The sequence below is a fragment of the Larus michahellis genome, chromosome 16 (assembly GCF_964199755.1).
Source record: "Larus michahellis chromosome 16, bLarMic1.1, whole genome shotgun sequence".
Lineage (NCBI taxonomy): Eukaryota > Metazoa > Chordata > Aves > Charadriiformes > Laridae > Larus > Larus michahellis.
The window spans coordinates 2,996,291-3,011,632 of NC_133911.1; the positions used below are offsets into that span (position 1 = coordinate 2,996,291).

The 15,342-nt window shown below is 43.0% G+C and overlaps 1 protein-coding gene across 5 annotated transcripts in view; it reads right to left on the minus strand.

Moving 5' to 3' along the window:
• Nucleotides 1-15,342, minus strand: part of CAPZB (capping actin protein of muscle Z-line subunit beta) — a 61,962-nt gene that overhangs the window by 14,282 nt on the left and 32,338 nt on the right. For all 5 annotated transcript variants that reach the window (XM_074560323.1, XM_074560326.1, XM_074560324.1 and 2 more), the window contains one exon: nucleotides 12,388-12,501. In XM_074560323.1, coding sequence (XP_074416424.1) covers nucleotides 12,388-12,501 — 114 coding nt within the window. The remainder of the gene's footprint in view (nucleotides 1-12,387; nucleotides 12,502-15,342) is intronic.

Here is a 15,342-nt window from a genome sequence, read left to right on the forward strand (position 1 = left end):
CAGCTTCACATACGATACACAATAGAGAGTACACAAGACTACCTAAATCTCAGGTTTCTCATAGCAAAAAGTAATCTCTAAGAAAACTAACAAAGCAATAACACGTGCAGAACTCAACTCCCTTGTAACACCAGCGCTTGGCTCCTTACCTGCCAGATGAAAGACTCACTTTAACATAATGCTAAACAACTCAGGACTGTAGGAAGAGGCACAAGAAATAATACTGGCTTATAGGAAACTGAAACTGTAACCCACAGCTTTTTCCCAACTGTTTCCATTCTCAAGTTACCGGAGAATCATAAGGAATATCACGCAAAAGGGAATACTCTCTCCTGGCACACAACTCTTAGATCTCAGTGCTGAACTCATTCGCGCTGGGCAGAATCACCATCTCCTGAGGAGAGCTATGGAACGGCAACTTCGGCTGAGCCAGAAAATCAACGACAAGATATTTTAGAAGTGAGACATTTCTATTCCGTTGTGAGCACCTACTGCCATTCTGCGAGTACACACACAAAGCAGACAAAACACCTGAGAATTCATTGTCTGGAGGAGAGCAAAAGCTCATCATCCAAAGACACGAGGAGCTGCTACGACTGACAGCTCCCAGCAGCTACGCTGGGAGAGTCGCGCAGGTCAAACCACTCTGTGTTCCTGCCTCTTACTGTCATGAGCGAGACGATCACAAGGACCTGCAAGCGACTGCATGTTTCTCCTCTTCTGCAAGAAAGGAAAGTATCACTTATCGACAGCATCAAAAGCTTGTCAAACCCGCCCACTGCCACGCTCCCCTCCTTTCCAAACGCGCCCCTGACAGTTGTTAATGCCACTTAAGGTTTGATTTCCTGTGCGTTTTGGACTTTATGTATTAGCTTGGAGTACTGTAGCTTCAAGAACGCTAACCCATCCTTTTTACAAGTCAGGAGAAAAGATATTGGAAAAGTTAATGCCAATAACACAGGGAACTTTCAATGTGCTCGCTGCACTTGCAGATCAGTCCAGCGTGCCGTTTCCAGAAGGCAGAGTCACCAGAAGAACCCCAAATCTTTTTAATTGCAGGCATCTGAGCCTGTATCAAAAACAATGCTGACCCCAGCAGGGTTTTATGATTTCATATGAACTCACCGCATCATTTGATTTGTAATGGGCGACTACTGCTACTCATCACCAAGCTGAGCGTGGGCATTTCAGTAACCAACATACAGAGCACCGTCCTATGACATTTGTCAAGCCACTGATAACATACCGTTAAAAAAGGAAAGCCCTTTGCTCCACGGGCATGCTAAAGCCAGACTTCCAGCAGGCAATTTAAACCTAACAAACCAACAAACACCTTTTTTATATCCCCTGGGGAATTCACAAATGGATTTTGGTTAATGCAGTTAATGGGAACTGCAGTCCCGCAGCGAACGTCAGCTGCAGTCTCAGTGACCCTTCTTGTGCCCAAAGGGCAGCGTGAATCAAAGGCCAGAGAGCAGAAGCTATTGTCCACTCCCAGAGCGAGCGTGGTTACAAAAAACATTCATATATAGAATAAGTGAATTCACTCAAAATGAACTGGCAACCACTGAGAATATTACAGTGTGTACAGACAGTTTCCCCATTACCCATTTTATGAGCTTGCTACGAGCATGAAACATTAATTAAGAGAGGGACCGAAACAAGGTTTTTGGAAATTTATTCTTACCTACTGTACTTTGATCCTAATGACATGAAACAGGAAAAAAATAATTTTTATGTGGTTCACCTTTATGAGATTTTACATAAAGGCTTTTGTGGGTATTTTAAGAATGTGCTAAAATGTTGTCTGAAACCACATAAAACCATCTGAAGAACCTCCCGCCAGAACTAACAGCGCACACATGGAAACGCTTTAACTTGCCTTTGTATATTTAATGAATCAAATATAGTATTAATATTGTTTTAAATACCAACATGCTATTTCAATAAAGTTGCTTTGCCATAGCCAGATCCAGTATCTTGAGACTCAAACAACAACGCCAGCGACTGAACCGTTATGAATCCAAGGCACGCCGGGATATACATCAGCCAAAGCCTCCTCTGTGCTTCAGCAATATAGAATCACTTCAAAAATCCACTCGTTCTTCAAGGGGAGAAAACAGATCTCGTTGATCACTACATTAGGTTGCACTTTTTCTCACGCAGCAACTAAAACGGGATTTCTGAAGACTATCTAATCCCTGGAAGGTCATGTTTGGAGAGGGGAACTTTCTTGAAACCTGTTTTCTTCAAGAAAAATAAAGAAGTGCTACAGGTTAATTGGCTGCTACATAATAGCAAACTGGATGACAGACGGATTGGTAGGAATTTAAATTTGCATTCATGAACTTGGATTTGCTGCAAAAAGGCTGGACCGCCTCCAAGAGACCCCTTCACCACAGATTAAAAAGCAGCACTTCTGAAAACGCAAGCGGGAGAGGTATCCAGCTTGGAAAAGGCTCCTGGAAGGTATAAACTGGTGTCTTCTCGGTTAAAGAAACGGATGGGCAAACCAGAGCACAGGCCCATCAACGTTACACGCAGTAGTTGCAGCAAAAGACTTTGTAAGCGCTACACAGCTCCTGGATCAAACGTAATTTTCTCTGCTCGCCCGTTCTGGATCCCCTGCTCGTGGAACGTCATCCTCCAACAAAACAGCGGTCGTAAAAGGCAATCTGACTTCTTTAGAAGCTCCAGTCCTCTCCCAAAGCACCCAAGGCCCAGCCCAAAGCAGGCAGCAGACGTTTTTGAGGTGTACAAGACACGGGAAGAAAACTCCAGTTCATATTGGGGTACCTCAGAAAGGTCCCCAAAGGACAAACCACTTTCAAAGGACAACAATTGAGAGCAAAGCAATCGCTCCTCTTCTGCTTAAGAACACAGATCTCTCCAGGATGTACTCTGGGTTTACCTACAGACAAAAGTTTGTTATAAAACAACGAGAAAACATAATGTTATGGTTGTCATATCCCTTTACTAACAACCAAACCCCTGCGAAATGATACCCCTGTCCTCTCCGAGGGCAGCCACTGTTCTTCCATCTCTGGTAAAATTGGTTTTTATAAAGGTGCCCAGGAAGGTGACCGAAAGGCAGAAGGCCCAGTGTAATCTTTCCTTCTCTTTAGAAGATTCAGAGTAGCATTTTGTTCAAAATCAATTCTAGTTTTAATGTCATGATCAAACACTTAAGTTTTATATCCGTCACTCATCAACCACAGAACTCCTGGAAAAAGCTGTTTTATACAAAAAATGTCACACTTAAGACTGACCTACTTTACGAATGCAAGAATAAAAGAAAATATTTAAGCTAAGAGTGATCCAAAGCTTTATGAAGTGTTTGAAGTTGAAGCGGGTGGAGGCACAGGATGGAAACTTGTTTAAGGAACTTGAGCTGTATCCGTGAAATAGGGAGACTGTGGCCAGAACAAAGCCCTAACTTCAAGAGGGATGCGATAGGGGAGGAAATCCCCCAGCTTCCAGCAGAGACCTCAAGAAAGAAGGACAGATTAATCATTTTGTTTTACCACTAAAAGACGGATCAGAAAAGGTACCGTAACTTTCCCGATAGCATTCTGCTTCTCGCAAACCTTACAAATGAATGCTGGAGCCTTTCCTGAGAAAATGAGTTTCCACCACACGGCAATAAAAACAAGCTATGACTTTCAATTACACTTCAGAACCAAATCACTCGTCCATGAAAACACTTGTGTATTTTCCAGTGAGTAACCGAGAGCCAGAGACACTGGGTGGGTTTTGGTACCTGGCTTATGGCTCTCGCAGCACCAAGCCACAAAACCTGATGCCAAAGTACCAATACCTGGAACCTCAGACCGGCTATGCAAACCTTCAAAAGAGCTGCACAGTGTTTCAAACTGGCTCATTTAAAGCAGAAAAATATATTTTCTTTTTTTCCCTTTAAAGGTTGCATAGCTATTTCTTCCAGCTACAGAAGTTCAGCATAGAAAGGGAAACGTCTCCATCTCTTTAGATCAACAGACTTCCAAGAAATCTGTCATTTAAAAAACCCACCCTAAAGGAAAGTACTGAGCATTCAGCTACAAATGTTTTTACAAGAGTGACAACGACTAAAGTCACAACCTGAGGAGCCAGTGTCTAACAGCAACCCAAAAACATTACCTAAAAGACGAGGTGAGGAAGCAGACATTTCAACTATTATTAAAACAGATGACTGTAATGGCAATTGACCTGGCACAATTTTCACTGAGTCCTTCCCCTATGCCTGCGCCCCGTCATTTCAAACCAGCGCATAAATAGCAACAGAAATACGAAGGAAGCGGCAAATTTCAGCTACCCAACCTTCACCAAACCCACGACATCGCTAAGGCGTTCGTTCAAATCACCTGCAATCTCGGAGCTCAAGGGAGGGGAGGAAAAAAAAAAAAAAAGTCTTCAGGACAACACCAAGAGATCAGAATTGTCACTACGTAATTTCGTTGCCTGTGTCCTCCACGCAGCTTTCTAGTAATGAGGCTCAGGAGCCTGTTCTTGAATAAAAGGGACAAGTTGGTACCGGGAACTAACCAGGATGTAACATGTCTCCCACTGGCATGAGTACAGATGACTTGTAATTCCTCTCTCCCTCCTCCTCTGGTCCCAGGAGCACAACTGTGTAACACCTTCAGAACGTTACCTAAATACTTAAAATGAAGAAGGTAAAATGTTTGTGTATTTAGACCAGCTGTTTTTCACCACAGTTTACGAACACAGCCCAAAGTATGCCTGCGGACTCTGTACAGGTATTTTACAGAAATTCTTTCCAGCATACACAGGTGCAAAAATCCCTCGAGCAAACATACCAATCGCGTTAGGTATGTGTAACTTTAATGCCAGTTGTACTTAAAAGCACACATCTGGACCACAGTGGGATGACTCAAACTGCGAAGCAGAGTTGTGAAGTGCAAGAACTCCACAAGGAAGGAAAACAGTATCCAATCAATGGGATCCAGAAGGCTAAAAATCTCCCAGAACCTCCCATTTTGTGCCTTCTAATACCTTTCGTTATTAAAAAAAAAAAAGGTGTATTGCTCACATTTTCCTTACCATCCAATTGCTCTTGGCAGATGGAAACTAATGACCAAATCCCTTTTGAGAAGTCACCTGGAAACAGTTCCATTAGCCACCTAATAAGCAAGACAATGGGTCACTTTGTAGCATGTCCAAATGCGTAACCGGTTCATTAACTCCCAGGAAGCGCCGACTGCTTACAAATCTTTCACCCGTACCCATCCGTGCGGCCAGCGTGCTCTGCAGAGACAGCCCACTGCTTCATCCACCGACAGTCTGACACGTTTTCCACTCTGCCAGCTATAATTCAAACACGGGTAGGAGGGGGAAAGACAGCAGCAGAAGTCTTCTGTGTCATGTATTAAGTTTGCCAAAGCCTGCGCAGACTATGGGTTTCATGTGGCATACTTCTTTCTTCAAACGGGCATAAATCAGATATGCTACAAGGTGGGTATTATGTGTTAAGTTACTCTGTCTTCAGTTATCCACCATTAAACCCCCCTGCATTTGTGCGAGCGTGGGGTAAACCTGTGCAAGCGCAGCCATGCATAGATTAGGGATAACCAGTTCTAAGATTCCAGATCACAATAAATTGAGGTTTAAAAAAATTCAGCCTCGCTCCATTTTTGAAAGCACATCAAGTAATTTCTTACGAGGGATTTAAAACCTTCGGAGAGCGGTGTTTGAGGATAGTGCTGCATCATCACCGCTGACCTCCTAATACAAGCTTTCCCTCTCCAGTGTGCAGATTTTATGTAATCACAGAGAACCGTGGGAACCCAAGGGAAAAACTCCTCCTCCGCTGAAAATCTCCGATTCAGAAGATAAGAATGTGGTCTGTACAGAGCTGCTCCAAAATGAAGCACCCAAAGAAAGGGAAAAAAAGAAAAATCAGATGAAAAGCAACTAGTTTAGTGTTCACAGCATGACACTATGCTTGATTTTTTCCTCTCTTCTTCTAAGTTTGCTCTAACCTGCGTAATACATATCAACAACTTCAATATTGATCCTGGTTTGAGTTCCGAGCTGCCCGTGGGCGAGTTAAGGAAGGGACCCCAACACTGCTCTGTTTACTTTCACATCTAAACAATTTCCTTGGGAAAAACATCGTGGTTTTAATTTTAAAAGCACACACAAACATGAAAGCAGCGAGCATCTTGGCAGTTTAGGTCTGTCTTATGAGACTTCATCTTGTACTTATCAGTCTAACCCGGAGGCAAGAATCTCATAGATGACATAATCCTGATGTCACACCCTATTGTGCAAAGCCCAAGCCAGCAGTGAGATGGAAAGTCAGGTTTCCTTAGCGCTGGGATGCATAACAAATGCATCTGGATTCAATCTGCAGGGCCCTCGCTGTGAAAAACCACAGTAACTATCGTGCCCAAGAGAAAGCCATCACAAAGGGCTAGTAACCATTAATGAGGAACAGTGAGCTAATGGCAATAAAGTCACTTCAAAGCTTTCCATGGGTTTTTAGTTTAGGCAAACTAGGTTTACATCTAAACACAGACAGAACGCTTATATAAAGAGCTCACAGCTGCCTAATCACTTTGTGAGTTGAAAGTTGCGCTGCAGGAACTGAAGCTCAGCGCCTGCTCCCCCGTGCACACCTACGGGCACGAGCGCTGGCAGGCGCAGCTAAAACCAACCGCGCTAATTACGCCTCTTAAATCTGCTGCTCTTCTTTTATTTACTTGGTGGAACCGGCGCTGTTCGCCGCACAAAATAAATCAAATTTGGTCAAAGAGATGAATACAGCAATTGCTCCAAACCTTGCGAGAAGTGCAAAGTATATTCAAAACTGGAGAGGAATGAACTCCACTCGGAGGATCTCATGGTCTATCAGACCACGTAAAGAGACGTATCAGAGCAGGTAAAGGGACATACAAAGGCAGGGAAGGAGAAATTAGATGACAAACTATAGCAGCACTTGGAGAGTTAAAGTCTAAGGGCAGCACCAACAGAGGTTTGCCATTTTTTCTTGTCAAGTGGACAAAGGCTAGTAGCAGAGGTGGTTCAAGCACACAATCCAAAATAAACTAGGAAAAAGGGTAAAAACAGCTAAAAAGGGGAAAGCTATCCAGCAGCTTGCAGGACATTTGAACATAGTTGGTAGTCGAGATGATGAGTTCAATGGCAAAGAGCCACAGAGGCAAAATGAGACATCCCTGAAGTTCAGCAAAGCAAGGCTGTTCATGGGATTAAACACACTGAAAAAAACCGCCCCAAACCAGCCCTGAGCACCCTAAAAATTAAAAAGTAGCCAAAATTAAGTGACCAGCAGCCCCTTCAAGCTCTCTAGCACACGCACGCAGGAAATTACTGCAGCCTTTCCTCCTCCAGCTGCACAGAGAGCGGTGATGGATGTTCAGGTGAGGCAGCTCGTACGCTGCAGAGCTGGTTGGCAGGGGTGCCATCCTCAGCACCGCTAACACCATCAAAAATTTGAGTGACTCCCTCCATTTCGGATAGGATTCCAATCCAAAATTCAATAACAAGAGGATTAGACGCAATGAAGACATTTTAGAGGTCAATCTTCTCCCAGACCTCCTTCCGCTCCTACCAAATCCCTTGTCCAGAGCTCTAATACAACAAATTGAAAATGGATCAACATCAAAACACAGACAGAAGCAGGAGTTCAAAAGTTCCTCTGTTGAGGGAACTCAAAGCCTTAATCAATAAAAACATTTTCAGGAGCAGAATGATTAAGAGGAACGTTTTATCTTTTTTTTTTTTTTTTTTTTTAAAAAAAAGCTGTTAAAAATCAAAAGCACCAATAAATCCAACTTAACCCAAGAAACAAAGAGGTAAGGAATAGCTTTCTAAACATATGTCAGCTTACTAAACCAGTCCAAAGTTGCCAGAACTCAACTTGTTTGTAGAAATATTCAGATCAGCAGCATCCTTCCCCAGGGAGGTCTATTTAAGCACTTTAGAAATTATTTCTTCCAGACAACAAAGAGTGATTAGATTACTTAATTAAAGCACTGATTATCTCCAACCCAAAACAACAGAACACGGAATCTAAAATAGATAGATTTATCCAGATGCCCTGGTCCTCATCACGCTTTGATTTCAATCAATCGCACACACACGTCAAGCAAAGGGCAATAAATTACAACCATGTGTTTGAAGAAATTATCTTCATGATATTGGAAGTGGAGAGCCAAGGCTCTAACTGAAGGGTGTAAGATATTAGACTTCCATCTGGGAATAATAACCTACTGAACAGAAACACACCAGGGCATTGGCTTCAGGCAGTGTCTGAGTTAAACCTGGCAGCAGGAGATCAAAATCAAACAGTTGTTTTTTGGGAAAGTGACATGCATTTTGGTAAAACAGATAACCAAGGAATATGCTTGTCGTCTAACACATATAACAGAGAGGGAATTAAAAACCTAGTATAATTCCTCTTTAATCCAAAGCAACACGAACACGCCTCCAGAAATAAAAGGGGGGCAGCCCTAGAGGTACATAAAGGTAGTTTGCATTAAAACAGACACTTAACAGGGAACAACTCAGCACTGAAGATTCAGCAAAACTGTTCTTCTCAAGATTTCACAATTTGAAACAACTCCATGTGCTACTACAAGACTTCTCTAAACTTATTTTCACACTACAGTCACTGAGTGTGTCAGCCAGTAAGCTCCTGGGGACAAAAGTTTAAGACGAGTCACCAGCAAGCACATCTGAATAGATTATTTCACATAAATTGTTAACAAACGCGTAACAGGCTGTTTCCCTCAAAACACCCACGCTAGCAGGTGCCAGCCCCTTGGGAAATGGCAAAGACATGCCGATGACTCACGAAACGTAGGTGGATACTTACCACACCTGATTAGAACAGAAATCTGTAAAGGAACGGTATGTGGGCCAAATGGGACTGACACGAGGAAAAACTGAAACTATCTGAAGTCTGGGGAGACGCCCAAGATGAACTCGGTGAGATTATTACCACTTACTTACTGTGCGTAAAGGTAAAATAAAACAGGAGAGAATCCAGAGCACGCTTGTACCATATGCTGAGAGCAGAGCAGGAACAGCACACGTTCTCAAAAGTACTTATTTTTCTATAGAAACATCCTCTTCTTCCGCTCTTCACGGGAACAACCAGTATAAGATGTATTTTAAAGCAGGGGAGTGAAGCAAGCACCACACAGAGCAACGTCTCAGGAATAAGTGCTTACAAGGTATTAAGACGCCCAACATCTTTCCGGGACAAGCAGTCCACGCTGGCTAGATGACCGCAAGCGCAGGATCCAGCGGTTCAGCCCAGCAAGGCTGGCAACAAAGCCACAAACTGCTTTGAAAAAAACCTAAGAGAAACCCTCATTATAGGAATAAAATGTCTAACGGCCCAGGAAATTCAAGCACACTGGTGCTCGGTGTTCTCTATGAATGACTGCTTACATAAGATTATTTTTGTATTAACTGTTACCTCTCTACCATAAAACACAGCATAGCTGTGGTTAGAGGTGCAGTTCAAAAACATTCTCTGCCCCATAGAGAGTGGGACAGAACGGTCTCTTAAGGGAGGGCTGAATGAGAACCCGATGTGTCAAATCATTTCTCTCCCAGCATCATTTTCATCCTCTTCATCTGCAAGGCAAGCCGAAAGTCTTAACAGTGCAACAACTGCTACACTTAAACCCACGTTTTTTAAGAAAGAGTTTGTAATGTGAAGTATTGATTAGCTCGGTGTCACCTATGAATGGTCTGTTTTGGACAGACAACCCCAGCGTGACCAGAGACAGTGAAAATCTCTGCAGGTCAATTCAAGAAACTCCTTTTGCACTCTGCTTACAAAATGAGCACCGTTACTGGAAAGCGGACCTGTTGTAAATCTTCCCATATAACAGAAACCATAATTTCCACAAAAGGTACAGTACTGAAGGCTGCCAGCACGCTACTTTTTTTTTTTTTTTTTTGATTAATACATCAACGCTTTCAAACGAGCCTGAAATATTTCACAATGCTGGAAAACCTCTCTTGTCACCGGCTCTGGAATTTGAACCGACGCTGATAACTTTGTCCTGGCCCCGATGCAACGCACGCTCCGTTCCCAGCACCGCAAGCTGCCAAACTGGGAGGCCAGTGACACCTTTAATCGCCATCGCATGGCTCAGCCCTACTCCTGGCTTTACAGCAGGTACGCGGGATTAGTTTCCAGCTCTAGCAGACCACGGGAATTACTTCACTGCAATTGCCATCTTCTTCCCAACTACAACCTTCCCCACACTTCAGACTCCCCCACGGCTCCAGCAGCTGTTACACCGGTAATTGTTACAGCCGTTCCCAACCTGATATGTTGGCAAGACCAGAAAGCAGCAGTGGGAAAAGCTGGCACTTGCTACCCCCACCTCATCTCTCTGGCCCGATTTCCAAGTCAAAATTAAGTTTCCGCTGTCAAAATACAAAATGCAATTGTCTTATCAAGGAAACTGCAAGAGTCCAACCGCTAGCACAAAAGCACGTTTCTATCCAAATCTCTGTTGTAGGTAAAGTACAAGTAATTTCCAATTTCAAGCATGAGGAACCCTTCAAACGGTCAGGTTAAGTTTCTCTAACTTTGCAAATTCTTTCCAAAAATGCCACAATTTTTACACCACTCAGCAAAACATAAGCCGCCCTTCTCCTCTTCTCCTGACACATTTTTGAGATCGGAACACGCATCGAGGCGCACCGTGCTGACAGACGCGCTTATCTAGCCTGACTACACTGCAAGCCATGATGCCTCCGTCACTGCTGGCTGACGACACGAGAATGAAGTCTTTGTGAGAAATCCCTCCCGTATCCCCTCTAACAACGTATCGCCTGTAAAACTTGGGACTGACAAACTGAAAGATGAAATTCGATACAATCTCGCTTTTTACTTCCATCCAATATATTCAGAGTTCTGTTGTAGCACGTGTTGAACAGGGTTCAACAGATTCACCTAAGTCTGAGAGCAACTTGTATTTGCTTTCCTTCCTGCAAATGAAGCCTTTTTAAAGGAGTTATTGTATCCAGCTGTGACTTCATGGTCATTTGATCAGAGAGGGATTTAAAAAGACAAACCTGGTTCCATAAACCTACTCATTTTCATCTTAGTGTATAAAAAACCGTATTGGTCCTGGTGTGTTCTGCACCTGGGGAGTAACTGCAAACCTCTCTTTGCTGCGTATGCAAAATTCCTTTCTTCCAGTAAATTCACATACCAACAACAAGTGTTACTTACAAGAGAAGTTGGGTATCTATGAAAATGATGCACGAAACTAAGTAAAAAGTTGATACCTGTAACAAAAGTGTGAAGATTACACATCTGGACAGGCTATATTTACATCAAGCCACATCTTAAAATGAGTCGAAAATCTAGCAAGAAAAGTACCTTTTTGCGTGCTTTTGTTAGCATTGCAATAGTACAGTGACACCCGATGAACCACAACTAAGGCTGTGTTTTATCCCCATTTTTGGGCAACATGAAGAAGCAATGAGGTTTGTTCACCTTTTTCACGGTCATCAGGCATCTCCAATAAGAAAGCATCTCATTACTGGATAAAGCAGTAAGTTCATTTTGCTTCACAACACACACTTCCTTTTTAGCTTTAGCATTACTATTTATCTCCCGTCGCTGCTTAAGGGATGGAAATCTATAAAGACGACAGCTAAACCTGATCACATCCCGAGACCTCGGATGTGACTGCAATGCAAGCCCAGTGCGGTCTCACCTTTTAGAACAACTGTTCCACTGACGAGCCACCCAGACAGTTTCCTAATGCTGCTTTTAAAAAAAGACGCTGCGGAATCTACGTTTACCTTACGCACGCTCTATTAATTCCGTTGCTTTACACCTCTTTAACAAGACAGGGGCTAAAACAAGCATCAGAGAATGGCCCTTGCAGCAGAAGTCCATTAAACCCCACACGATTGCTGCATTTCAGTACACTGGTGCCTGTCATTTTACTGGAAGACGTGAAAGTTGCTGCTATATATGTAGATACTTTGAGAGAGTACAGTCTTGAGGGAACGAAAAAGGCAGATGGTTTAAGACTGAACTTAGTCGAGATCAAAGAGAACACAGGTCATTTCAGGACAAAGACGCCATTAATCTATTAAAGGGGGGAAGGAGGCGGGAAAGCACCTCAGCATCTGCCTTTAGCATCAGCTGACAAATTTGATCACTTTTTCGTATCGTGAAATCACAGCGGACACGCTTCCCAGCAGCGGATCAGCGGCTGCCTACCCTTCTTCCTCTGCTATACATTGGGATGCCGCTCTCAGAGACAGCTAGTGACCACATTTTAGATTCATTGTGTGTATTGCATGCCTGCTGAAGGAAACAAGGAAAGCAGAGGGCTCTGTACGGTAGAACTGACATACAAGTCTCTGTACTGGTCAAAGGCATTGTTGGCTTCCACCTCCAGCTTGCGCAGGCGAGCAGATGGCATGGCACCGTCTTCCAGGGGAGGATCGTATTTGTTACTCCACGGTGATCTGCCAAAGAGACAAGAAAAACAGAAACAGTTAGACAACCAAGACAAACTCTGAAAGGTTTGAGACCGGTGAGATCTGACCTGATCTGCAGATAGCGAACTTCCAAAAAAATTCGGAAGTTTCCGAGAGCCATTTATCTGTAAGAATTTCACCCTCAACAGCCATTTCAAACACTGACAAAAAGGGGACACTGACTCCTCAAAGTTTGCAGCGTACCTGGGGAACACTCCTCGTCTTCAGGTTTCTACTATATAAATAATCATGGTTGGGTTTGAATCTGTTCCTTCTTAAATACTCAAAAATGAGCCTCAGGTGTTGCACATTAGCTATTTAAAATTTTCACACAAATACAAATAGATCTTGTAGTTTATTTGGGATCTGATGGTATTTGAGCCAAACACTGCTGTCTACAACTAAGATCCAAATTCTCCTCCACTATTTTGCTTTGAAATAAACTCTACTTTTAGCATAACATTAGGAAAACATTCGAACAGCTTGAAGGATTTAACAGGGTTCGTAAAGCTACAGGTTTTACTGTGATTTCTGCAGGTGCGGAAGAGATTTTGTGCTCTTAATGAAAGATTTGGTATTAAAAGATTAATGGAACCCTTTGCCCATCTGCTTGAGACTTTTATAACCCCTGTTCTGTAAACCTGCATTCTCCTTTTCATTTCCCCTGCGAATAACCAACCTACATATATCACTGCTAGTTTAAAGAAAGGTACCTCTACCCTTTACCTACTCACTTTTCAACACACTCCAGCCTACTAACACCAGGTCTTAATGCAGTCCATACGTAAGGGCTTTCTCCTCAGTAGCCATTTGTTACTCGTTTCTCAGAAAGGCGTCTAGTTTTGACATCTGTTTAATGCAAAGCACAAAGAACAGGCTCCGCTCTGGCTTCGCGCTTTCACAACGCTCGGCTCCTCCCTACCCCATCTGACTCAAAAGGTGAGACACCAGGAAAAGCTAAATCATCATGCCACGGCCAGCCGGAGCGATGCTTTTCAGATGGTGGTTCTCATTTTATAACAGTTGCTTAAGACTCGGAAAAAAAGCAGAAGCTACAGTAGTGCTCCTTTACCTAACAACTCTGAAATCTGGAAGAGACACGCATAAAAATCACCACTGGTGTGTGTTATCTGCGGCGTTCCCAAGTGGCAAACCCACCCCCATCGGGCAGGAGATACAAAACCAAAAGATACCGGAGAAGCGGAGGCAGACAGAGCCCTGACCTCGCTATCCGGCAGCCTGCAAAAGCAAAGCCAGGGTTCTCGCGCCAGGCAATGCCATTAGCATGCGCTTCCTTTTTCTTTCTCTACTAGATTTTAAAAGGCAGATTAAAAAAAAAAAAAATTCTACTGTTTTCTGTAAATTTGGAACACTCGGCTTCTCCATCACGTATGAGGAAATCGGTGAGCAGAGAACCTGTACAGAAGCCACAGTCAAGACACTTTAATTGTAAACATTAGATGTCTTTTGCAGGCTGCAGGAATGGGATTTAAGGGAGGCCTAGTAACATAGATTCTTCCAGCTAGCAGATTGTGGCATTTTCATCTCATTATAGTCGGAGCCAGCAACAACTTCACCTAAAAAAACCCCCAAACAATCTCATAACACAACCCCCCGCTTTTTTCCCTTTTTGTGGAAGAGTACTCACAACACATTTAAAAACTTAAATGGAGGCTATTTGAAGGAAGACAGACGGACAAGCACTTAAATTTCACAAGTCAGACCTCTAATTTCCCTAGAAGAGAATGTTTTTTGTTTCAGCTAACAGGTTTCAGTATTGCTGGCACCAAATTCCCCATAAGGATTCTATTTAATAGAGTGATCAAACATACTTAGAGTGGAAATGTATGGACAAAGTCAGGGACCTTGAAGTCTTATATATATATATAAAAAAAAAATATTAATAAAAGCTCTGCCTTCACAATGTGGATTCCCTGGCCGTTAGACACTCCCCACAAACCTTTGTTATTCCAGGAGCACTCGCAGAAGTGCCTGCGAGACAACATGCGTGAAAGGCTGTTCCCCCAAGCAGCAGTATGATAATATGACAAAACCTGAAAATTATCTATTTATGAAGATCCAAGAGACTCCAAAAAGACTCCAAGACTACCTGCTGGTCTGATCCATGCTCGACGTGGAGAAAACCAAGTCTGTCTAAATACAAGGACAGATTAAACTGTGATGGGCTAAGCATTAGGATATTCATTCCCCCATGAAACTGGTGGAATTATCACCCGAATGGCCAAACATCCCGCAGCAGCATCTTTTCAAAGCTAATTCCCGGTCAAATTGTAAAGCCACTCAAAAAAAGCCCTATAAAACTCAATTCTCAGTGAGAAAGTCTGACTACCTAGCTCTATCTTTCCTGCCAAAGTAGCAGGAGGCTCAGTTGTCCGCAGAATGCTTTGAAATCCTTGGATTAGTATTAAAAACAATGCAATTAGCAATAAAATGAAAACTGGTGTTTAGTTGGAAGGGTGCAGTAATTGGGGATGTGTAGCACATTGCAGGCAGGGAATAGTATTTCTTGGGACTTCTCATCGAGCTTGCGGTTGTGAAAAATCTTTGTGGAAATAACAAACGCTTTTAAAAGCACGGTAAACTCCTCCTAGATTTTGGCCTAATTGATTAAATTAGTGTAAGAGCCACTTCGCAGTAACAACTTCAGATTTTATGAGGTATGAGTAACAGTGTCTGAACACAGGCACAGAATGGGATTAACACATGCACATGTTAGCGTTGCTTGGTTTTCAAAGGCTTTTGCTTTGTGCTGAAGGAAAGAATTTACTTCCCCAAACAGAGCTGAGACCAATCAGTTCCAGAAGGAAG